At 37.8% G+C, this 27,051-nt stretch overlaps 1 protein-coding gene across 1 annotated transcript; it reads left to right on the forward strand.

Annotated features, from left to right (window-relative positions):
- Positions 1–2,107: 2,107 nt before the first annotated feature.
- Positions 2,108–25,766, forward strand: LOC126375792 (probable cytochrome P450 301a1, mitochondrial). The gene is made up of 8 exons (XM_050022879.1): positions 2,108–2,517; positions 21,143–21,336; positions 22,339–22,540; positions 23,273–23,435; positions 23,676–23,845; positions 24,194–24,272; positions 24,767–24,964; positions 25,245–25,766. The coding sequence occupies exons 1-8, from the start codon at positions 2,108–2,110 to the stop codon at positions 25,350–25,352; spliced, it is 1,524 nt and encodes a 507-aa protein (XP_049878836.1). The 3' UTR covers positions 25,353–25,766.
- The last annotated feature ends 1,285 nt before the right edge of the window (positions 25,767–27,051 follow it).

Here is a 27,051-nt window from a genome sequence, read left to right on the forward strand (position 1 = left end):
ATTCTTATTCTATCCGAGTCAAACAGACGTACTGAGGACAGACTCGAAGGGGCCGTAGTAGGTACTATTTGTATTGATTGAAATATTTGCGCACCTATATCCGTCATCCGATCTCTCTATGTAATTTTCAACTGTCCGTCATTCTCGGGCTCGGATCGGATAAGAGCTTAGGAAAGTGCGATTCGGTGTGGGCAGATGTAGTTCAACAACTCTGCCTACTCCGGTACGGAATACAGGAGTGAATTTATGTACCTACTACCTACTTAAATGTTTATCAGAGAAGTGTCACCATTATTACAAAGGAACTCTAGAAATATAGAGCGGAACGAATGTACACGCAAGTGACGCATTACCATAGAATAAATAAACAATGTTTGTACACAGAAGGGACACTGCCCAGCACTAATACGAGTATGGAGCGAGCTTTTCTCTCATCTCCCCGATGAGGGCTACTTTAGTAAAAAAAGCCATTACGGGAGCGCCCGGATTGTCTGTCTTGCTCTCACGCACGGAGTAAGAACGAAATTTTTGTATGGAGTGTCCGGGCTGTGGTATTTAGTTATAATGACTGTGGGGAAAAATATAGAACATCTGACAATAATAGACAAAGATTAACGATTACAGGCGGTTTATAATTAAAGCACAATACTTAATAGCGATCCCGATCTCCCTATCCATCCATAGGGAAGGCTCGTGCCCCAGCAGTGGGGACGTTAATGGGCTGGTGATGATGATGATGACTTAATAGCGGGTTCTTACCGCGCTTAAATGGGGATATGAGACTCCCGATATTTCGACACTATTGCAAGTGCCATGATCACGGGATGACTGATGAGATTGGAGTAGAGTAGATAGATCCATAATTTTCGGTAGTCTCATATCCCCATTTAAACGCAGTAAGAACCCGTTATTATGTGCTTTAATTATGATAACCGCGTAAAAATAAAAAATACAATGTAGGTACAGGCGGTTCGTTATGCGATGAATTTTCCAAATGTACGAAAATGAATGTATAAGAGCACGTACCACAATAGAAGTCCCGCGGATTTTAAAGGAACGAATTTTTGAGGCGTCATTATAATTCTTACGTAGATAATGCGATATTAGCGCCGTGGCCACGTTACTTCTTTAGGACCCCGATACCGACCCCGCCGGCGTGGTCGACGATTTCCCTCATTCAGCGCTTATCGCTATCGACCCACTAGGGTCGATTAATTCTTTCAAATATTTTTCCTCTCAGACGACGCCCTGAGCCGAGGTTCGCGCCCAACTGGGCACCCTCAGGCCTGTTGTCTTAAACGTTGTACCGGGTGAGAGCCTTCAGCGCTCCCCATTTGTCCGGCCAAGTAGTTAATGCCATCTGCGGCAAATCTACAATAAGTCACGTCAAAAAAAAAAAAACGTTACTTCTTCAGTGGTTCTACATAATATCCCGCTTATGTCCCGTTAGGATAGACTTTATTATTAAATTTCACTTACTACCACTCACTCACTTATTCATTTAATTTCACTTTCGCGATGGGAATATACTTATTAAGTACCTATTATTACTTAGTATGCTACTATGCTACTCATTATGCTGACTCAGGAATGGATAATGAATCTCACATTAATCTTAGGATCTTATTAAAAGTAGCTGCAAGTTGTCTTCTGAATGACTGGTGCCTCTGCCCACCCTATTAGGTACAGCGGGCATGTGGTTTTTAGGAATTCAAACGAAGGATAGTTTTATTTAACTTGTCCAATAAGCATTTACTATCTTAATTTAAACCTACTTAGGTAGGTAGATAGGTACTTGATTTTTCTGTGTGATTTATTTGAACAGCAACAAATTATTTATAAAACAATCATTCCTTGTCTATAAATGCCGATTAAGAAATTGTCAATTTCAACAATTTATTCTAATGCCCCATTCAAAAACGGCCTTCGAGCAGAAAATCCCATATTTTATAACCTCGTCAATAAATGATTATATGGAAAAGAGAACGGATGTCCATGATGGCATGACCAATAGCGGAGCAGAGCGACGGACCCGCAACTCCCGCGCAACGGTAAACGCGATCGAGATCCACGGCTAGAGGCAGTCGCGATCGCGGCCTCACCCACCATGGGTCGTCTCACCACATTCACTGCACCACATTCATCCCAAATCGCCCCAACGGCTGAATTGACTGAGGAAATATTCGCGACTGCAAAACCCTATTCTGAAGTGCCTGGCCCTAGGCCCATTCCAATCTTAGGGAATACTTGGCGCATGGTCCCTGTTATCGGGCAGTTTGACATATCGGAGTTCGCCAAAGTGACAAAGTTGTTCCTTGAAAAGTACGGACGGATTGTCCGGTTGGGTGGTTTGATTGGACGGCCGGATTTGCTCTTTGTTTACGATGCGGATGAGATTGAAAGGATGTACCGACGTGAGGGCCCGACTCCCTTCCGACCAGCCATGCCTTGCCTGGTGAAATACAAGTCTGAAGTCAGAAAGGACTTCTTTGGAGAGCTGCCGGGTGTTGTTGGAGTGTAAGTTAATTTTACATTATTCTGTGATACCTACTTAAAATTTGAATTTGATTGTTGGAATTAAGCAACTTTCGCAAAGGCCGGTCATAGTTGTCCAGCTCTATCATTTTAACGGCAATTAGGCACCTGTAATAAACCGAAGATACTTATTTACATTTTCAGGGGTCCTTACGACCGAAATAAACTCAATTAGCAATTAGCTCACGAATATATCCCAATTGGACTAGTCAGTACATCTATCGCAAGATGAACTAAGTACCCACACCTGAACGAGCTTTCCGTTAGACCCACGAGATAGGTGGTGAGCCGTGTCGCCGTCTATAATGGTCGAGCCAGCTGTGTTAGTAAAAACTGCACTTGAGATAAATTAATACCTAACTCATTGGTGCAAGTACTTTTAATAGGTCTCGTCAAAAAAATAAAAAAAAACAATCAAATGATGCAAGTCCGGTACCAAGGTTCGAACCGGTGCTCCCCGTTTGAGAAGCAAGCCACCACAGGTCATTCTTATAATAAATTTTAAGTCATCATCATCATCATCAGCCCATTAAGTCCCCACTGCTGGGGCACGGGCCTTCCCAATGGATGAATAAGGAGATCGGGCCTTAAACCATCACGCGGGCCCAATGCGGATTGATGGTTATTAACGACTGCTAATGCAGCCGGGACCAACGGTTAACGTGCCTTCCGAAGCACGGAGGAGCTCGAGATGAAAACTTTTTTTTGTGGTCACCCATCCTATGACCGGCCTTTGCGAAAGTTGCTTAACTTCAACAAACGCAGACCGAGCGCTGCGCCACCGAGCTCCTCACTACTATTTGAGCCATAATAAGCCAGAACCCATCGGTTGATCGCAGTGAAATTACCCGGCTTTCGACTTTCACCGTAGCATTACACGCTCAGGCAAATGAATATCTAGCCTTTTTATTCTGTGCACTACATTTTTATTCTTATTTAATTTAAATACGTTAGAAGAGCCACGCTCTTTTCAGCGTAGCATGTTTCCCTGTCTGGGAACTGATATTAGGCAGCCAAACTACTAAATTGTACTAAATTGTATAACAATATTTTATGTTTACTTTGAGGAGCTCGGTGGCGCAGCGGTAAACGCGCTTGCGATTGTTGAAGTTAAGCAACTTTCGCAAAGGCCGGTCATAGGATGGATGACCAAAAAAAAAGTTTTCATCTCGAGCTCCTCCGTGCTTCGGAAGGCACGTTAAGGCGTTGGTCCCGGCTGCATTAGCAGACGTTAATAACCACCAATCCGCACTGGGCTCGCGTGGTGGTTTAAGGCCCGATCTCCCTATCCATCCATAGGGAAGGCCCGTGCCCCAGCAGTGGGGACGTTAATGGGCTGGTGGTGATGATGATTTTTACTTTTAAAAGAACGTCTACGGCCCTGTGCCGAGGTTTTTCTTGCAGCTTCTTTTCCCTGGCTATACAGGTTGTGAGAAGCTGCAATAGTTTTAGGGGGATGAGACGTTCTTTATACAAAAAAATGTTTAAAGTTTTACCTACTGTATATATACATAAACAGCCTATATACGTCCCACTGCTGGGCACAGCCCTCCCCTCAATCAACCGGAGGGGGTATGGAGCATACTCCACCACGCTGCTCCAATGCGGGTTGGTGGAGGTGGAATCAGGGACTTTCCAGGCTATGTTTTCCCAAAAATATAGATGGCGGGTGTGTTCATCATGCTTTATGGATCTCATTTCCAGACACAATAGGGATTTGATATAAGAAGGACTTTGAGTTTTAGGAACTTTAAGTAACTTACCTCCTTGAGAAAACAGGTTCTGTAAAAAGCTTTCAAAAGAGATTGTTGCGCACAGGTGCGTTTAAGGAGACGGTATTTTAATCATACTTATACCAAGACCGACTTGCCGGAGAAAACGCATATTTTTTAACTTGTTTTGAACTGTATTTATTTAGTAATCAGAATTTCATAATTTATCTTTGACCTAGGAAACCACCCAATTATTGGTCTAAAACCATATTGTTTGTCACTGGCCAACACCAAATTTATTGCGTAATCTCCAAAGAGAAATTACTTGCATTTTCCAAATTCAACTGTGTCGAAAAAGTGAAAGTTAAAACGTAACTTAACTAGTACTTACCAGCATTTTATTTGGGTTCACTGCACTTACAGAACAGTAGTTACGAAGTCCAAAATAATGAAGTTTTGTAACGCATTGTTGTCATAAATAATAACATAATTTCTACATTAATCTCGTGTATAGAGCCGTGGTAGCCCAGTTGGTAGAACGCTTGTCTCTCACTTTGAGGTCGCAGGTTCGAATCCAAGCCTAAACAAATGATTTTCGAATTTGTTACTACCAACATTAGAAATTGTTAACTTTATTATAAAATAAAATATTAGAATGTTGGGTTTATCACAGCACATTTTGTTTGTCTCATAGTGATTTTCTGAGTTATTGTAACCTTAATAATTATTTACCACTAATAGCGTTTCGTTTTAGCGTTTCGTAGCGTATCCTTGGGGGAGGCCTATGCCCAGCAGTGGGCGTCGTACGGCTGATGATGATGATGATGCGTTTACGCGTCCTTCCGTTACTCACTCTCTTCTTCTATCGTGTGGGTTGTGAGGTGGAGTACCGACCTGGTCAACTCTGGTGTCAGGGTTATTATTGAGCCGCCAAAGGCCCCTGACATGGCTCATGATGTAAGTAAGTAGTCGTTACTCACTAAGATACTTTTAATTTAAGGTATTTTGTATTTCTCTAGTGAAGGGAATTGTATTACTTTGGAGAAAAAAAAAAACAAACCGTAAAAGTGTACAGTGCCATCTATTTTTTTTTTTTTGGAGAAATTGGCCTGGAATGTTCATCATTATTATTCTCTTTTACCTTCTATGTGCAATAATATTTTAATGTTGTGTTAAGATCTGCCTGCCCCAATAGGCAATAAGGGTACAACATTACGCAATCAAATCTTTGCGTTTGTAATGTTACGTTACAGAATATAAAATATATAGGTACGTGCGTTTGTTTAGGTATATTTACATAAGTGCAGTCCTTGCGTTAAGTTGCACTTCATGTTAGTTTGCTTTGCAACTTAGCGAAGGAAACTTGCAATTATAGACTTAGCACTATTAGGGTTAGAGCACACCAAAACTTAGGAGTAGGTGATGTCTATGGATGTAGATGATGTACCCTAGTCTAGTTCCTATCCGTTAAAACACAAATAAATTAGTTTTTTCTCATTTATCATTATTTCTGAAGTTTCATTTTATTATTTATTGTGCCACAGACGAAATATGCATTCCTATACGAAAGTATTTCATAGTTTCTGTATTTTATGATACAAATAAACGTAAGTTAATAATTATTTACAAATCTTTTTTTATATGTAGTTTCTAATAATAAGTAATTAAAAGATTATTTAAATAGGAAGTTGTCATTAGTTGTCAGACCCAGAGTAAACCCGAAGAAAATAGGAAGAGTTTAACATATTTTTTATTGTTTGGAGGTTCTCTAGACATTCAAGTAGTAGCAAAAAGGTGTAGAGCTCATTTACCTTAGTTTGTCTATGACAAAAAAAATATTTCGATCACCTAATGGTGTGGCTACACTTACGCCAATTTGAATCGTAAAAAAATTGTACTTGTTAGATCCTGCGCATCATTAACACAAATCACGAATCTAACACGTTCTCAAGAATAAACTTGAATTCCGATAGATATACTTAACCCACAAAACTAAACTAGTTTACTCGAATTAATAAAGGATATGCGTGACAACCAAAATTTTAATAATATTTCATTTGCATCTTCATACAATTATCACGATTATATACTTTGTTCAGTCATGTAATCACGTTATTCTTAAAGTGCAATTTGATGACCTGTATGTATTTATTTTTTATTATTAAGCTCGGCGGCGCAGCGGTTAACGCGCTCGGTCTGCGATTGTTGAAGTAAAGCAACTTTCGCAGAGGCCGGTCATAGGATGGGTGACCATAAAAAAAAGTTTTCATCTCGAGCTCCTCCGTGCTTCGGAAGGCACGTTAAGCCGTTGGTCCCGGCTGCATTCGCAGTCGTTAATAACCATCAATCCGCACTGGGCCCGCGTGATGGTTTAAGGCCCGATCTCCCTATCCATCCATAGGGAAGGCCCGTGCCCCAGCAGTGGGGACGTTAATGGGCTGATGATGATGATTATTCGGGAGAAAAATACAAAAAAAACGCTTTCCAGTATCTCTTTCTTGCACTTATCGTATGTGAAGAATAGTAATATGTTTTGAAAGAATCGCCTCTCGTTATATCCCTAGCGTTATCCCGTTTTCACAGGGTGTCCTTACCTAATCTGAAGGTTTGACAGGTCCGGTTTTTTACAAAAGCTACTTCCATGCTGACTTTCAACCCGCGAAGGGATTACACAATACATGTTACGTCACACGAAACGAATTCTCGCGAATCTGGGTTTCCTCACGATGTCCGAATCGCCTCTATCGTAGTAATATATTTTGTGACCTCACAAATTCATCCGACCATCGGGCTGGCGGTCTGCCTCGTCCTACTGCCCATCTCCACTGAATACGACTTGCAAAAGAAAAAAAGGACGAATTATTATATAGTTTATATACTTGTGTATTTTATCTTTGTATTTTATTTTTATATAGTATACAAGTATTCCTATGCTGCACTATCTCGCTATATTATATAATATTAAGTATATTGCTACTTAGCAATACTCTTAGCAAAGCTCTTTTGTTTTGTATTTTATGTTTTCTGTTTGTGCAATAAAGTATTTGTTAAACTATGGTATTTAATACATAAAGTACACGAATACCTACGCCAAGTATCTAGTGTTCACTGACAACATAATTCCAGCCTTCTAGCTCAAGGTTCACCATCCTAGACCTAGAATAGTGATGTAATCATCTCTTCATAGTTCGGTGCGTGCTCACTATGCCATGAGGTCACTATTGTACCTACGGGTAGATCAATCTGATTGAAATTACTGACTAACATGCAGTCACTTTTTATAGTGGTTTTTGATGGCACTTTCAATCAATCAATCTATAATTAATCTTAAGTTTGTTACTAACCAAATGGATCTAGTTGTTCGATAATAAAATATTTTTTTTTTTTTTTGCACAAACATATTTATACACAGGACATATACATACGAATAAATATTTCATGCATATTTATGTTATTTTATGTTTAGTGTATTCGGGAAGATATTCTATTTTAAAATTTTTTAGATGTGACTTGTTGATTTTCCGCAACTAGCAGTAACTACTTGGGCGAACCATTGGGGAGTGCTAAGTGTTCTCACTCGGCACATTTAAGCCAACAGGCTTCATGATAGGGTTGTTTGAGAACACTGGCCGTAAGTGGCTGATAGCCATAAGCGCTGAAAGAGGGAAAAATCGCCACGCCGCGCCGGCGAGGTCCATATTGTGGCATTAAGTTGAATGGCCGCCTTTACCTGCATTCCATATATTGCAGTTAGATTGCTGTCTTATGCCAACCGCACGCAAACTCTACTCCATTGCAGCTGGCTTGCAGTTCGAATGCAGTCAGTCTGTAATTAGCAAGGTCAAGGTTGTAGCCTTCAGAAATTGTCATGTCATTTGTGCACATACTACATTTGCAGTAGAGGTATAATATTTTATTATCGAAGCAGTGAGATAGCTACACTGCTAAGTGACTAGCTTTGTTTAACACTTTTAAGTTACGTATACATACCTACTCTACATATTATGTATAACATAACATAAACAGCGTATATACGTCCCAATGCTGGGCAAATACCTCCTCTCAATTACACACTGCTCCGCTGCGGATTAGTAGAGCTGTTGTTAACGTTTAATAGCCGGAACCAACGCCTTACCGTGCCCTCCGGAGCACCGAATCATCTAACGTTTTCAGACAATCAGGTGATTCAAGCCTGCAATGTCCTTACTAAACAAAGGATAGTCTCACAAAGTGATGAAGTGATTTTGTGGTCTGGTTTTCCCTTCAGGCTGGAAGGTCAGATGAACAGTCGCTTCTGTAAAAAACCGGACCTGTCAAATCTTTAGGTTAGGTAAGCGGACCCTATTAAAATTGGGTAACGCTAGAAAGAGGATGTCGTTGTCTCTGTCGGGTTTTGCGACATGCTCGATAAGATTTTATTTTCTTTTTTTTTTAGACGTGACTTATTGTAGAATTTCCACAAGTGGCAGTAACTACTTGGCTGGACAAATGGGGAGCGCTGAGTGCTCTCATCCATCGGGGAAGATAAGCATGTAAACGCGTTCTTTGTTTCTTAGATAAGCGATCCTGTGTTACTGTTTGTGTGTCCTAGTACACTATGCAGTCAAGGTGTTAAATTCTTGACAATGGACGTTTGCCGTGTCAAGTTTGTCTAATGGTTAGCGAGCTACTGAAAATATCGACTGTGAATAGTAACTATGTCACTTGCACTTTTGTCGACTGATTTGTAACATTGAATGTTCTTTATTTGATTATACGTTTCGGAGGGCACGTTTAATAATCGTTCCATGCGCCCAGGCTACTAAACAGTCGATCCCAGCTACTAACAGCCGATCCCAGCTACTAAACAGTCAATCCCGGTTACTAAACAGTCGGTCCCGGCTACAAAACAGTTGGTCCTGGCTACTAAACAGTCAATCCCGGTTACTAAACAGTTGGTCCCGGCTACTAAACGGCCGATCCTAGCTACTAAACAGTCAATCTCGGTTACTAAACAGTCGGTCCCGGCTACTAAACAGTCGGTCCCGGCTTCTATTCGCTTAGTTGAGTATCTATGGTTAATTGCAATAGGCTCGCCCCTTATTACATGGCACTTACATAGCGGCGAGGAGTGAGTTTATATAATACAAACCTCTGCTTATCCCTTTGGGGATAATAGCATGATGTTATTTTATGATACTTTGTTACTAAGTATGTGGTTGTTACATGAGCCATCTCAGGGGTCATTGGCGGGTCAAAAGTAACCCCGACATCAGGGTAATGAGGTCGGCATTGATCTCACAACCCACACGGTAGAAGAAGATTGAACGTAGGTTAAGAGTTTTCGAAATGGACTTTAGGTACCTACCTATAATGTCCTACTGCATTGCCTCTCCTCAATCAACCGGAGATACTATGGACCATACATACTCCACCACGCTGCTTTACTGTGCGTTAGTGAACTTCAAATCAAAATATGAAAAAAAAAGGTTTTTAAACGCCTTACTTTACGCTCTTTTAAAAAAGCCTAAGGTGGTTTTTAACATAGTTCGTCGGGTATAAGTATAAAGCCGGAATTGAAAACCAGTTACTGGGCCTGTACTGGACCGGTTTTTGACGTGATTGGTATGCCTTTACCATGTAGGGGTTCTTAACCGAGTTGGGACCATAAAGTTTTTGCTTTTCTCCGCTTTCATTTAAGAACACTTCGTTCATATTCAAATGTACTTATAAACAATTAATGTAAAGGCTATATCGGCGTGGGTTGAAAATCAGTGTTGCCCTCTGGGTAAATTTTCACTGAACCCTGGCCTTTTTTGGTGAGCTGCGGCACCCACTTTATGTTTTCCAACTATGTAAATATTAATGTGTGTATATTTTAATGTTGTAAATGTATATGTGTGTCGTAGGTTTTACCTAAATAAACTTTTTTATTATTATTTTTTGATTACTATAAATTAAGGGTAGGATATCACGTGGTTTTCAGGATTTGGAGTCAAAATCTGTTAGACTAACGCGATAGGTGAGCCGTATCGCCGTCTATAATGGTCAAGATTAAATTGTTACTGAAATTTGCACTACTTAAAAACATATCAATAACACATTGATGCAAGAGAGACGCTAAATTCCGGATACTATTAAAAATGAAACCAACGTTAATTCTTTTATAAAACAACTAAAGCTACTACTTATCACTAAAAGCTATTACACAGTCAATGAATACATAAATGATAAACTAAAATGAATAAATTTTAATAATATTTTATAAATTAAATCATAATAAACATATAAAACAATACTTAAAATATAAGTGCAATAATATTGTTAAAATATAGTAAGTATAATAAATACAAGTTGTATCACTGACTAATAATTAAGTAGGTATGTTGTCCTCTCTACCAGTTGCAGTGCCCTTACCGGGTCCATGTTGATACTATAATAGTTACTTCTGTATTTTTATAACACCACAATTTGTACGAACACATGGTCGCAATAAAACATTTCTATTTCTATTTTTCTATTTCTAAATCCACAATGGGTCACGTGAAAAAACGCTTTTTGCATTAAAAAATGTCAGTAAGTTAGTATTTTGTCTAAGTAATAATAGTCGAAAATGGAACTTGTAATAATTATAAGCTTTTGTTTTCCAAACATTCGTAAAATCAAAATATAAAGAAAAAAATCCAACAAGGCTAAAAAAAAGTAAAATGTGTGCCAACCAAGTAGGTGCTAACGGTCATTTTAAACCTGTTCTGCTCGACATCATCCTAATCGAAAAAATAAAATGCTTTAATTAAAACCGCAACGGTAAATTTTACGTCATCCAGATCTTTCTTGCAAAGTTACGAGTACGTTATTCGAATGTAACGGGGTTTAGAACCCGTACAAGTAGGTAGATAATTTATAATCTCGCTTGAAGGGGGTAAATGATATTGAGGTGTCTAGTGAATTAAACGGGTTATAGTGTAAACTCGTTACTGTTGGGTAAGGTCACAGGCCTTGAAGTTTTTAGGGTCATCATCCTCATTTAAATCCACTTAAATCAAATTTAAATCAATGCAATAAATGTTAACGACCTCCGTGGTCCAGTGGTTGAGCGTTAGGCTCACGATCCGGAGGTCCTGGGTTCGATTCCCGGTGGGGACATATCACAAAATTACTTTGTAATCTCTAGTTTGGTTAAGACATTACAGGCTGATCACCTGATTATCTGAAAGTAAGATGATCCGTGCTTCGGAAGGCACGTTAAGCCGTTGGTCCCGGTTACTACTTACTGATATAAGTACTTACTGATATAAGTAAGTAGTCGATACATGAGCCACGTCAGGGCCTTTGGCGGATCAATAGTAACCCTGACACCAGGGTTGATGAGGCTGGTACTCCGCCTCACAACCCACACGGTAGAAGAAGAGAAGAATAAAAGTAAGTAGGCATAGACAAGTAAACATAACGTCAGGTAGAGAACCATTACGAACATCCGTGCGCTAACGCAGGCGCGTCACGTTACCGCTTTCGCTTCGCCCCGCTTAGTAAGTGGGCCAAGTATCAATGACACCCACTACACTGTCTTGTGTTCCAGTCTCATGTACATAAATATATATCTACATACTTACTGATGTAAGTAGTAACCGGGACCAACGGGTTAACGTGCCTTCCGAAGCACGGATGTTCTTACTTTCGGACAATCAGGTGATCAGCCTGTAATGTCCTAATCAAACTTACTTACTAACTTACTTTTATTGACAGCCCTCAACGCTCCCCATTTGTTCAGCCAAGTAGTTAAACCTAGAGTAATGATAACTATCTATCCGTCTCCACTAACGTCAACATTATTTTTTATGGCGATCGGGTAGCGGCTTCAATTAATTGTTTTTGGAACTGGACATTGATTTGTTCAACACCACTATCATAGAATAAGCAATAATACTACGTCCGTTGACACTGAGACGTCAGCTGAGTGGCCGATTTTTTACCTAAACATCTTTTACCCCGGTGGGAAATAGGCGTGAGTTTATGGATGTATATAGATACATCTTTTATTTTCTCAGTCTACCGACGATACACTTTATATTTTTTCTTAATATACCTATATTTATAGGTATGTTTTATTTTTTTTAAATTGGAATCTGGATGCTTAAACGACTATCGCGTGCTCAGCGGTGAAGGAAAACATCGTGATTGTATTGGTGAAAACCTGTAATTGTCTTTCTGTTGCTATTTATAAGTCTATTTTGGTTTGTAAGCTGTTGGTTTTCCATATTATAAATAAATAACAAGAAAATCTGCTTAATATTTGTCGAAAAAGTCTATCTAGGTATAATGTGTTTTAAGTTTGAGAAACTTAGTCGGTACGTCGTGTGACTATCCTTCGGATTCCCTGATAAAATTTACCCCTTAAAACTAATGATTACAATGACAGCAGGACAGATATATAGCACATCGTCGCGTGCGAAAGAGTCAGAGATATGTCACTAATCATGTTATGTTTTGAGGGGTAAATAAAAGCTTTAACTCCTCAAAGTCAAAGCTCGTTTACGTATTACCACACCCCGGACACTTCATACCCACAACCTCGTTTTACACAGACACTATACATTGACGTTATGGAGCGCGCGCGTCTGTGTGTGTGGCGTCTGACGCCATACGATGCAAGTCTAAACTATGTTCGAGGGGAGTGAGGTAAACCTAGCTCAGCCGCTGGTGGGGAGCGGAGAGTTGCCGTTCTACACATAGTGTTATTCCTTATTCTATGGTATTACGATGACGAATGACAATTTAACGCTAATAGTGGCTAAAGCAAATAAAACAATATTTTTCTATTGTCATTCATTCCACTTAATAGTAGAGTTAGTAGTAATTTGCAACCTTGAAGTGTGCAAAGATTTGACAGTCTTATGCTAACAAGCAAATATCCTTAGTAAGATGGGCATATATGTAGAATGTTCGCACCACGTAACGTTTGTTTGAATGTTTGTTGAAGATATTCTAAGTATTTACTAAGTCCATAGTAAGTGGTAGGCTTAGCAGAATCCTTGATAGGTACTTATCTAGTAGAATATCAATTGGATGTAGATATTTATGTTGAGTTTCATTCAATTAATATTCTCATGTTGTTTTATCTGCGAAGGAATTCCCTAAAGCATCAAGTGTATTTGATGTGAATATTACAAGACACATTTTATACTTTATATTACTTGTGACTCATCTGGAGGTCCTGGTTCGATTCCCGATAGTGACATTATCAACATGAATTTGTGGGACTGTCTTTCCTTTTGTAAAGACATTGCAGACTTGAATAATCATAGCGAGTTAGCGTATCCTCCGAAGTACGGATAATCTTACTATCAAACAATCAGATTATTAGCCTGCAATGTTCTAATCAAACGGATTTATGTGATGACCCTACCGGGATTCGTTTCAAAACCGGCTGCAAGATAGAAGAAGAAGGACAATCTTTACAGAACCATCTTTATTGTTTTTGAGGAACGTAGCCTAGAAAGACCCTCATTCACCTAAAAAAAGCAATATTGCTGTTTAACATTTCTTTTAACAGCCTCCATGATCTAGTGGTTAGAGCGTTAGGCTCACGATCCAGAGTCCCGGGTTCGATTCCCGATGGGGACGTTGTCGAAATCATTTTGTGAGACTGTCCTTTGTTTGGTAAGGACTTTTCAGGCTAGAATCACCTGATTGTCCGAAAAAAGTAAGATGATTCCGTGCTTCGGAGGGCACGTTAAGCCGTTGGTCCCGGCTATTAGCCGTAAAAACACCTCCACCAACCCGCATTGGAGCAGCGTGGTGGAGTATGCTCCATACCCCCTCCAGTTGATTGAGGGGAGGCCTGTGCCCAGCAGTGGGACGTATATAGACTGTTTATGTTATGTTATGTGTTATGACATTTCTTTGCCTTGCGCACATACTTTTATATGCGCAAATGTCAAATTGCAATATTGCTTTTTTTATGAATTGCTTCGATGTGGCCGGTTTAACCCTCTGTTTTTCACTCGACATCATTACGTAGGTAGGTACGGTCACGAGTACTAATATGTACACTTTGAAACTTTGTCACATTAACTTTTTTGACAAATTAAACCGTAAGTCTCATTAAATGTCAAATAGGATAGTGCGACAGGGTTCTAAAGTGGGTACATGATATTGCTCATGATTGTACCGACAAGCATTCTCAGTGATTTGAGATAGACAGCGTGCGGAAGCCTAGTGGAACAATCATGTGCATTTTGATGCACGATATTACAAAGATAATGCGTTTATTGTACTGAACCACTTATAGCGAATAGCGGGAAAGGATCCATCACTTATCTTACGTTGTTCCTTCCATGATACAATAGTTGAGCGTTAGGCTCACGATTTGGAAGCACTCCCCGAACACTCCATTCAAAAGTCATATTCTTACCGTGAAAGCCATAGAATAAGGAATAATACAACGTATAGAACGGCAATTCTCCGCTCCCCATCAGCGGCTGAGCTAGGTTTACCTCACCCCCTCGGTGTCAGACGTCACATACACGCGCGTGTACGATAACATCAATGTGTAGTGTCTGTGTAAAACGAGGTTTTTGTATGAAGTGTGTGTTATGTTCGAGGGGAGGTGACCTAGCTCAGATTGGTGCGTGTCTCGAAAGAAGTCCTGCGGCCACGGCGCTACTGTCGCAGATTCTGTATAAAATTACGAGTATTATTATGACTTGTCAATTAGTTTCATTAAATCCGTCGACTTATTTCGTCGCGCGGATTATTATTTTAAACAAAGATTATCTTTAGACTTGATTTTGTAATAACATTGTAAGCAAGTAACTATGTCGTCAAATTTCAAAGGAGATAATCTTCTCAGACGAGCCGAGGTTCGCGCCCGACTGGGCACCCTCAGGCCTGTTGTCTTACCTAAATATTGTACCGGGTGAGATCCCTCAGCGCTCCCCATTTGTCCAGTCAAGTAGTTAATGCCATCTGCGGCAAATCTACAATAAGTCACGTCAAAAAAAAGCTATGTCGCCGGAAGTGAGATCAGACGCGCATTCTAAAGCGCTTTACTGGTGTTATGCGCGCATCTTGTATTCTCCACATCGTCTCACGATAACGCGCAATGCCCATCTTTATTCTAGTGGCGATTTCTTCCGAACAATGCCAGGTCCGTTTTAAGTGAACATGATTTAACATTCGTAGTTTGACACCAATTCATGCGGTCAATTCAAGGGTTTTTTTATAGCAAAGAAAAAATTGATTCGAAAGATGTGAATTTTTTGAGTTTAATAGTACTTAAACACATCGCTGGGTCCACAGGATCTGTAATCCAATCTAATCATAATAGTAATACAAAAAACAATACAAAAACACTTTATTGAAAATCACAAAAAAGAATAGTATTATAATTAATCTTCTTTTCAATGTACCTTTTCTTTTTTTTAAATATTTGTACGCCTGCATGCAGCCCGACGTATAAGAAAAGCAGATATGCTCAAAAGTGACAGCTAGCAATTCACGGTTAGCCCAGCTGACGTCCACCCTACGTAGCCATCGTAAAAAATAAATTACCCACGTCGAATGTTTTAAATTTACTTTGCAAAGAAATTTTAAACGTTTAGTAAAAGATTAACGTACAGATGTAATGATTTTTATATATGTGACAAATAATACAAATTAAATACATTAGTCAGTAATTCAATTAATTTTCAATATTAAAATTTACGTCCTTGGAATGTTCGAGATACCAATTTAATGGTAACACTTACGTCGTCAAGGGCTAACAATGGCGACTTGTCATAGGATTGAGCATACCTGGGCCCTGTTTTATAAAGCTGACAATCCGACAAGTCGACATATGTCAAAAAGTGACAATCCTAAATTTTTTCTGTTTAATAAAACTGACAGGCGACAAATTTGTCACGGTGGAAAATTTACAAATATGTCGAATTGTCGCGACAATTCGACATATTTCTGTTTAATAAAACTTTTTGGGCGACAGGTGACAGGTGACAATTTGTCGTGAAAAACTTGTCAAATCAGCTTTATTAAACAGAAAATTGTCACGACATATTGACATATTTGTAGAATTGTCCGACAATTCTGACAGGAGAGTTACCCTCTGTCGCGAAACTTTATTTTGAATTTTAAAGGAGTAAGAAAGTGTTTATAAAACACGCATTACAAAAAATGGTACTATCATCGAGCAGTGAAAGTCAATTGGGCACTAAACTTCCCAAACAGTATGTTTCTATTTTCATAGATAATCCCCAAAATACTTAGTTTCTTGTGCATTTCCATCACACGCGATCAAAACAAACAATCGAAGTTGCACTAGTGATTGATTCTTTCTTTTACTTTGTTAATATTTTTTCTATTCTACCCTCATTTAGCTTCATAAAACATTATTATTTACAAATATGTCAAAATTCGTCATAATTGTCACGACAATCCCACAATTGTGGTGACGTAATAATTTGACTGTGGTTTTTTGACATATGTCGAGTTTTATTAAACGCTTTTTTAAATGACAAATATGTCACGTTTTCACGGTCGATTTTTGACATAATTGTTACCTTTATAAAACAGCCTAAGCGCGACAATTCTACAATTTTGTCATTTTTTGACAGATTTGTCGAATTGTCAGCTTTATAAAACAGGGCCCTGGTCTTTTTATACCATGAATGTTGTCATGTTGGAATGGATACCTTCCCTGAATGCGTTCTATGTATTTATTAACTCCCAGTTCAGCACAGAAGCGATATTATTATAGCGTAGGCTACTGACTATGGAGTTTCTATTGTATACAGGCTGTTAGCGGCGCAGCTACGAAAAAATAAAGAGGAATAAAAAAAAATAGACAGAACGTCCACTTGATTGTACTAAAACGATGGTAGGTGTTATTCTTGTTGTGTATAACATGTACCTACATGTAATTTATTGCATTTTATTTATTTATCTATGTTTGTTTTGCTTTTTATCCTTACATTGTGTCATAGATGAATAATAACTGAAGGTAGGGTTATATCGGAGGTTTAACTACAGGCGTCTATCTGCTTTTTCTAGTACAAACCATATTATTTCACTTCACTTCACGACACTTCAAGTCACTTCACTTCACTTTACGACACTTCACTTCACTTCATTTCATTTCGAAAATGTTTAATTAAGATTTTGCTGGTAGTAGTCTCTAGACAACGTTTTTAATAATTTGTCACGAAGAAAGCTCGGTGAGGTATGAGTACTTAGTTCATCTTGCGATGGATATACCTCTGACTACCCCATTTGGGATATAGTCGTGAGCTTATGTGGTGTTGCGTCTTATTTTTATTTTAAATTTGTGTTCTATGCAGCTCAAAGCACAATATGGAACTGAAAATATTTAAAAAAGTCACTAAAATTTACATTATTTTCTGACAGAAAATTTTTACTCAAATTAGCAGCTCAGAATCATGGTCGAAATCATTCTCTAAAGTTTTCGTTACGGGACACTGTACCGGAAACTTATATTAATTTATATTAATCTCACTTACATCCTGTATTTAAAGCCATTAATATAAATAAACAAAGCATGGAAAATGCAGTATCACTACTGGGCGGCTATTCTTGGGAACCAGCATGTTTCATGTCTCAATAACAAAGCCTTGGTTATTCATGAACCAAGAACCTAAGGGCTACAACGCATCATGTCTTATCTTTATATTATTTTGCTAAAGAACTGATAAACAATAAATAATAATAATAATGATAATAATGTTTCCTATCCACTGGTTGCCTGGAAGAAATTGCTGCTTAGCAATAAGGCCGCCAGATTATACTGTATCTATCATCATCTGTGTTAATTTGTTTTGTATGTTGTGTGCAATAAAGTATATTTGATTTTATTTGATAAACTATGAAGGTAGATGACAAAGTGTAATTACATTATCATCATCATTGGCCTTATAAGTACGTCTGTATCAGACGATTTATGACGTCATTGCCTCGAAGAAATGCACCTTCTTTGTTTCTTTCTTTCATTTGTTTTTTTCTTTAAATTACATTAGAATACGTAATAATACGTATACATTCCTCAGCAAAGGTAAGTAGAGGTATATTGTTTACTCTTCAACATTTTCGGCCCCACGCGTATATACATAACATGAAGACATTTATATCCATAGATTGATATGTTTTCTCTCATTTGGGCTATATATCTCTAGGATACCACAGTTGATACCTTGTATCTTGGTTGCGCCACAAGTCATAAAATTAAGGAAAATACGTATAGAATGGTAAATCTCCGCCCCGCTCCAATTCGTATCGGGCGCCGTGTTAGATTTACCTCACCCCCTGGGTCTATTTATTGAATACTTGGTCAGACAAATGAGGAGCAAATGTTTTGTGTGCCATGGTGTCCTAAGGGATATATGGTTCTAAAGCACAACCATGAAATGAGTTTGGTACGTAATTTTGCCTTTCCAGTGACGATATGTTTCTGGTAAGGCATGTAGACAGTGTGAATACACCCTAAAGACTATTCCGTTGAATCATTCCTCAGTTTATGACCGAAGATTTTATGGTTGCAAATATTTGTCGATTGTCAGTCATTGTAGACTACCTCACCTATTCTAGCCAAGGTGGGGTTTCACGTGTAGGGCATTTGCGTTAGTGTGACTTAGTGTTGGCTTAGTGTGGATTTAGTGTCATTTAGTGATGTGGTCGGGGTGTCAAAGTGGTGGAGTAATTATTCTTATATAAACTATAGAAGTTTTATAGTGGATTTGCTCCCGGTTAATGGCAGTAGGCTCGCACCAATTACATGGGACATTAACATAGCAGGCGAGTAGTGGGTGTACACGTCTGCCTACCCGTTCGGGATACCCGTTGAGGGACCATCTCACAACTTTGAGGTTCTCAGCTCATCAGGAGCTAGTAAAAGTTCTCCCCGGCGCTGAAATAGGGTGGCACCAAAATCAACAAGACTGGTCCCACCCGGCCAGTAGTGCCGTATAGATAGGAGCAACCGGGTTTTGCAATTTGAGGGGCTGAGTGGCGCTACTTTGAGATCTCGCACCACTTAAATACTTATTTTCAAAATCAACATGACTGGACCACCCTAGCCAGCAATCCCGTATCTAGATGGGAGCAACCGGGTTTTGCATTTTGAGGGGCTGAGTGGCGCCACTTTGAGACCTCGCACCACCTATTTTGCTAATGCCACCACTGGAGACGTTGTTCATGATTTAGTCCTTCACCTTTAAAACACTTTCTCTACAGCTACTTGTAACAATACTTTAATATTACAAAATAAATAAAATATAAACAGGTACTACGCAGCGCAACAATTTCAAAAGTGTGTTAATAACATCAGGGCCCTGTTTTATAAAGCTGACAATTCGACAAGTCGACATATGTCAAAAAGTGACAATCCTAAATTTTTTCTGTTTAATAAAACTGACAGGCGACAAATTTGTCACGGTGGAAAATTTACAAATATGTCGAATTGTCGCGACAATTCGACATATTTCTGTTTAATAAAACTTTTTGGGCGACAGGTGACAGGTGACAATTTGTCGTGAAAAACTTGTCAAATCAGCTTTATTAAACAGAAAATTGTCACGACATATTGACATATTTGTAGAATTGTCCGACAATTCTGACAGGAGAGTTACCCTCTGTCGCGAAACTATATTTTGAATTTTAAAGGAGTAAGAAAGTGTTTATAAAACACGCATCACAAAAAATGGTACTATCATCGAGCAGTGAAAGTCAATTGGGCACTAAACTTCCCAAACAGTATGTTTCTATTTTCATAGATAATCCCCAAAATACTTAGTTTCTTGTGCATTTCCATCACACGCGATCAAAACAAACAATCGAAGTTGCACTAGTGATTGATTCTTTCTTTTACTTTGTTAATATTTTTTCTATTCTACCCTCATTTAGCTTCATAAAACATTATTATTTACAAATATGTCAAAATTCGTCATAATTGTCACGACAATCCCACAATTGTGGTGACGTAATAATTTGACTGTGGTTTTTTGACATATGTCGAGTTTTATTAAACGCTTTTTTAAATGACAAATATGTCACGTTTTCACGGTCGATTTTTGACATAATTGTTACCTTTATAAAACAGCCTAAGCGCGACAATTCTACAATTTTGTCATTTTTTGACAGATATGTCGAATTGTCAGCTTTATAAAACAGGGCCCTGGCGGTAAATTGTCGTGGTCATTATAAAGACTTCTCCTTGAGGAGTTGCGAAATATTTGAAATGTCGATTCCATAGCGTCAAGAGCTGTGTAACATGTCTTTAGCTGCGAAGCATCGTACTATACTTAATAGTATTCAGTTATTTTATCTCCAAAAATATTTTCCTTCCTTAGTATTCAGTTATTTTAGCTCTAAAATATTTTCGTTCCTCATACTAATCTACAATTTCTGCCGTGACTTATTGTAAATTTGTTGCAAATTACATTAACTACTTGGCCTGACAAATGGAGAGCGTTGAGTGCATGCTCGATGCACCGTCTGAAAAGATTAGTGGGCCGAGTGCGACAAGCGCTGTATCGGGGTCCTGAAGTGTTTGTTATCGCGAGCTGATGCCTTGGCTAGAGAATAACACATATAAACCCACGACTATATTCTTAATCATCATCGCATGACGAACCAAATACCGACAACTCACCAACTTAACACTCTATGTGATAGGTGGTGAATAAACATTTAAATCCCAAGACTATTTTCTAATTCCCGGGAACCCGGGATCCTGGATCTTCAGTTCCGAAAATCCCTGGAGTCACTACCGTCAATCCTATGATTTTCGTGACTATCCAACATTACGACGTATTTTTATGCTTGATTCCCGGGGTTCGCAGATTATAATTCTACTTATCTACAAAATCCTGTGACGAAATCTAACTAACCTACTCTCTTCTTCTTTACAGTCACGGGGAGAAATGGCGTAAATTCCGCTCGAAGGTGCAACGGCCGATCTTGCAGCCGCAAACGGTGAAGAAGTACGTCGGCCCCATCGAGCTGGTGACCGAAGATTTCATCAGGTACATGGAGAATGCCAGGGATGAGAACAAGGACCTACCCCACGAGTTCGACAACGATATCCATCGGTGGTCGCTTGAATGTGAGTAAATTTATATTTTCCTAATTTATGTGGAATATATTTTTTTTTTCTCCCTTTGAAACTTAACACACCGACTTCAATACAATCATAGAAAACATCCTATATCTAAAAAAAACCTCCTTCCGTCCCATACATTAACCATTCTAAATTCGTACCTTAAATATATAAGGCCTAGAAACTTGCAAAGGTTGGACAATTCAGCCATCTCAGCACGGGTCCCGCGACGCGTGCAGCGCTATATATATCGTTTAATCAATAGCCGTACGACGTTTATCTACGTAGATAGCATTCGCGATTTAATTCGCGTCACGTGTAGTGCGGTTGCTGTGACAAAGGGGCTGAAAAGAGCTCCAACCCAACGATAAGAACTCAGTGCAGCCTAGCCCTTGGATTTGGAATGCTTGGTCCATTTATTACGTTATTAAATTATAGCGTAAATTAAAACGTAATAGTTGCCAGATGTTGCAGTTAGAGTTCATGACTCAGAATTAGAAAAGTAGGTATTGTAATTTAACTGTAATTTAATTTTAACACGTACATAAACAATTTAAACGAATATGTGCTAAGATACATAAAAAAAATCTAGCGAAGATCTTCAATTGAATGAAAATCGTTTACCCGTGAATTGTAATAATTTGTTCTGTTAATATTGACAACGATACCACCTAGTAGCACACTGCATTAACCTTCAGCATCACCTATCGATTAAATAGGAGAAAATGTTATAGAGCCATCTAGGGATAAGTAGTGGAAACATTACAGCGTCATCTGTGTTTGATGCCTAGTAATATCCTTATTTATTTTGTGATTTAGAGTGCCGTACGTACCGCAGGAAACGGAACCTCTTACCAAGTCTACGCTGTCTGTTTGTTCTAATTTAAAAACGCTGTATCTATTGAACCGTAATAGATAGCCAGTTGAAACATTTACACAGGTTATATGATTTGTTGTGTTTCATTGTTGTGTCCTTTAATAATAAATGATTACTTTTCTTCATTGCAGGTATCGGCCGCGTGGCATTGGACGTGCGGCTGGGATGTCTGTCTTCCGACGTCAGTACTAATTCGGAACCTCAGCGTATTATAGATGCGGCGAAGTTTGCTCTACGAAATGTGGCGGTGCTAGAGCTCAAAGCGCCCTACTGGAGATATATCCCTACCCCATTATGGGGCAAATATGTTAACAATATGAACTTCTTTGTCGAGTAAGTAACATTTAACATTTTATATCTGTAAATTTAAATTGTCCAATAGTAGCAGAGTCTTTATTTTCTACTCTAGGTTTTTGAACGAATTGTCTGACGTGGTTTTTCTCAATGATAATGATACTCAGCTCGGTTAGTTTCGTTCATTGCGCTCATTTTGCTACAGGCGAATAAAGTAACAACAAACAAACATAAACATAGATAAACATGGTATATACCTCATATATTTTATTATAAAAACATAAAATATTAACTATATATAGTATATGTATGTTTGTAACGTTTTTATTACTTTATTTTTTTATGTTATTTCATACACACGAAAATCCTGATTTTTAAAGTCCGTTGAAAATCATGTTCGTCATACTTGGTATAGATTCGTAATTAAAGGAAAATAAATTACTTTGGTTTTCTTTTTTAAGATGCGAAAACAGAAAGTAGGCAGGTACCCCACACCTACTGATTGTAACGATGAACCTCTTCTACATGCTGGATTATAATTAAAAAAAAGTTAAAATAATAATTATGAAAAAATAATAATCATGAATTGTAATTTCTTAATTTATTTTATTGAACCAGAAGTGGTGTTAAAAATAAAAATTGATTCATCACAGATCATGATAAAATAGGTATAAAAATAAAAATAAATAAATTATGCAGGTATAATTTTTAATAAAAAAAACTAAAAATATAATAAATAGGTATAAAAATATTTTTACCACTTGATTTCAGACTTTGCACCCGCTACATAAATGAAGCTCTCGAAAGGCTCAAGACGAAGAAGGCGACGTCAGAAGATGATCTCTCCTTACTTGAGAGAGTGCTGAAGAGTGAAGGAGACCCGAAGATCGCTACCATCATGGCTCTTGATCTGATACTGGTTGGCATAGACACGGTAGGAAATCTTTTCTTTAACATACTTACTAGCTTAACAGATTTGTTTGATCAAATTGGAAGTTACCGTCACGATTGCACACAAAAATCCCATGGAAGAAAAGGACTTTCAGGGAGGTTAAAAGGCCACATTGAAGCCATTCATCATATATCAAGTTGGCTACTTGTAGCTCTGCCAACTCCGTTCGGGATTACCGACTAGAGTTTAACAACTACAATAAACTGTTTTCTCAATTTCCAGATTTCAATGGCTGTATGCTCAATCCTGTATCAAACAGCGACGAGATTGAAACAACAGGAGAAAATGGCTGAGGAGATCCAAAGAGTACTTCCCGACCCCAGCAAACCCATATCATACTCTGACCTAGACAAGCTACATTATACTAAGGCTTTTGTGAGAGAAGTGTTCAGGTAGGTTTTTAGTCGTTTTTACGGCTTTTTAGTCTTCCTAGTTCACTAACATAGTCTTCTCAGACATAGCCCTGAGGCATGTTCTCATATTTTTTTACTGAGTGATATCTGACTCAGAACCCTCAGCTGGTGGCATCAACTTTAGAGTAGAGACCTAGAAAGTTAGCAAAAATATGACGTGGCAGCTGAAAATTATGATTTGATAACTAAATGATTTATGTTCAGAATTTGGCTTTACTTTCATTCCCGTGTGAGTTACCGTCTCTTACTTAGCTCCAAAGTTTTTGAGATTAACTTTATAGGAGTTTTTCTGTCACCCAAGATAACAGTTGTTGTTCTATGTTTCAGAATGTATTCTACAGTCATCGGGAACGGTCGGACTCTCCAAGAAGATGATGTTATTTGTGGATACCACATTCCTAAAGGCGTAAGTATATTCTTTGCTTGAATGAACAAACTTTATTGAATTTGCATTGTATTTATAAATTTTTAAGTAAAATCTCACAGTTGGCTCGCCATTATGACGGTGATACGGCTCACCACCTATATCGTTGGTCTAACAGAAAGGTCGGTGAAGTGTTTGTACTTAGTTCATCTTGCGATGGATGTACCTCTGACTACCTCAATTGGGATATAATCTTATGTTGAATTTTCAACAGAAGATGTAGGAGAAAATCTGTTAAATTAATGTATGGTGTCCATGTTCCGTGTGGTACGGTCACGAGTAAAAATATGTATACACGTTGAAACCATGTCACATTAACTTTTTTGACAAATTAAACCTTAAGTCTCATTAAATGTCAAATATGATAGTGCGACAGGGTTCTAAAGTGGGTACATGATATTGCTCATGACTGTACTTCTATGACTAGATTTTGTGTCTATCTTGCCTTTTTTCTAAACACCATCAAATATTTCCAGGTTCAAGTGGTGTTCCCCACGATAGTGACTGGCAACATGGATCAGTTCGTGTCCGACCCTAAAGAGTTTCGACCTGAGAGATGGTTGGAGTCTGATGGAAGGCTGCATCCCTTCGCCTCCTTGCCCTACGGCTTCGGAGCCAGAATCTGTCTCGGGCGGAGATTCGCCGATTTGGAGATTCAAGTGCTATTGGCTAAGGTACCTAATTGTTTTATCACGGATCATTTCATTAGTGAGACTATTCTGATAATAGAACATAGTATTGTTCAATGTTCATGTATTGTAGATGTCTTTATAGATATGTTACATCAGCAAATTATCGATCTACTAGATTTTTATATATATTTTTTTCAATTTTCAACCATCTCTTGCGTTTTGCCCGTTTATACTTTAGTCCATTATTTACAAAGATATTTATGTGTATGTGTGTGTTTATATACTATGTTTGTGTTAATGTATATTTTTTGTCTCACTGCAGTTGCTACGTCGTTATCGATTAGAATACCATCACGAGCCCCTGGAGTATGCTGTTACGTTCATGTACGCACCAGACGGTCCCCTGCGCTTACGCATGATTGAACGATAAATGAAAAATAAAATAAAAATTACATTATTGTAAGTAGTGTGGTATAATACTCAAGTAATTTTGTTATAAAAGTTTAAAGTTATTACTGCAAACAAAGCTTAAAGTGAATGTAGGTACCTACTTACATAATTATAGTATTTAAGTATGGACATGTTACAATGTTCATTTTATATAATTGTACCTATAATAAGTATAGTGACCATCTGATACCATAATATACACGCACACAATAGGCACGTTAAGCCGTTGGACCCGGTTACTACTTACTGATGTAAGTGAGTAATCGTTACATGAGCCATGTCAGGGGCCTTTGGCGGCTCAGTAATAACCCTGACACCAGGTTGATGTTCACCTCACAGCCCACACGATTGAAGAATGACCACAATACGTATATTATTTTATTTTTATGTTAGTATTTACTTTACATTACTTTAAATTAATTAATTACATTTACTTTAAATTAATAATAATAATATAATATTGTATTACCTATTTTATTTCATATATTTTATATCATTTTATTGTATCTTTTATTTTTGTATATGGGTTTTTTGTGCCTGAAATAAATAACTTATTATTATTATTATTTACCAGACTCTGTAGACTTTAATTATGTAAATAATATTTTTTCTTAATTATATTAAATGTGTGTAACATCTATTATTACGTTATGAATTTACAATATTCTTTGCATAAAATGTTTTGTAAGATGTGAATAAATTGATTAAAATAATTATTTTTTTGTTTTATTACCTTTGTACATTCAGACGACAAAAATAAACAAAATAGTTTCATAATGTAGGTAAAAATCTCAGAAAATTAAAGGTCTCACACAAACGTGGGCCTACCAGCAGGGTTTCAAATCAATCTCGAAGCTTATCAATATTTTGCAATATAATATTATATTTACTTATTTAAATGTTTCATAATCGGGCTATCAAGTCTTCAGTGCTCTCTATTTATTCAGCTAAACAGAAAATAGCCATTGCCACCCGCTCGAGTCTATGTTTATTAAAATTTTTAACAAAAAAAAAACCGACTTCAAACGCAAAACTAAAAAGCAATAAATAAATTTACTTCGCACAAAGTAATTAGTACGTATTTTCAATTAGTTAATTAATTTATAATTCTGAAGCCGGTGCCAAGGAAATGCTACAACGAAGTACCGATTCATATATTTTTCAATACTGATTGTTTTGTAATTTTTTGTTTGACATTGTTTTGTAATTGCTTTGATATAGGTATTAAACAATATTGTGTGTACATAGTAATTTGATATTGTAGTAGGGTTGTTGTAGCATTTACTTGGCACCGACTTCAGAATTATAAATTAATTAACTAATTGAAAATACGTACTAATTACTTTGTGCGAAGTAAATTTATTTATTGCTTTTTAGTTTTGCGTTTGAAGTCGGTTTTTTTTTTGTTAAAAATTTTATTTTATTTTACGATTTTAAGTGATGGTTAGACCGAGCAAGGATGCAGACAGACAGATTTTCTGATTTATATTCATATATAATAATATAATATATTATTAGTAGTGATCACAATTATTATTGATGAACATGTTTACACACACACACTCACACACGCGCTAACGCACACGAGCACACGCGCACGTACACACGCACACACACAGATACACGCACACACACAGACACACGCACACACACACACACACACACACACACACACACAC

Source organism: Pectinophora gossypiella, chromosome 19, assembly GCF_024362695.1.
Source record: "Pectinophora gossypiella chromosome 19, ilPecGoss1.1, whole genome shotgun sequence".
NCBI lineage: Eukaryota > Metazoa > Arthropoda > Insecta > Lepidoptera > Gelechiidae > Pectinophora > Pectinophora gossypiella.

What these genes read in the sequence shown, in the direction of transcription:
- LOC126375792 (XM_050022879.1), top strand. Translation starts at nt 2,108, where the DNA reads ATGGGTCGTCTCACCACATTCACTGCACCACATTCATCCCAAATCGCC. An exon ending in TTTGTGAGAGAAGTGTTCAG is followed by an intron (nt 23,846 to 24,193) that starts GTAGGTTTTTAG and finishes TCTATGTTTCAG; the next exon opens with AATGTATTCTACAGTCATCG. An exon ending in TTCAAGTGCTATTGGCTAAG is followed by an intron (nt 24,965 to 25,244) that starts GTACCTAATTGT and finishes GTCTCACTGCAG; the next exon opens with TTGCTACGTCGTTATCGATT.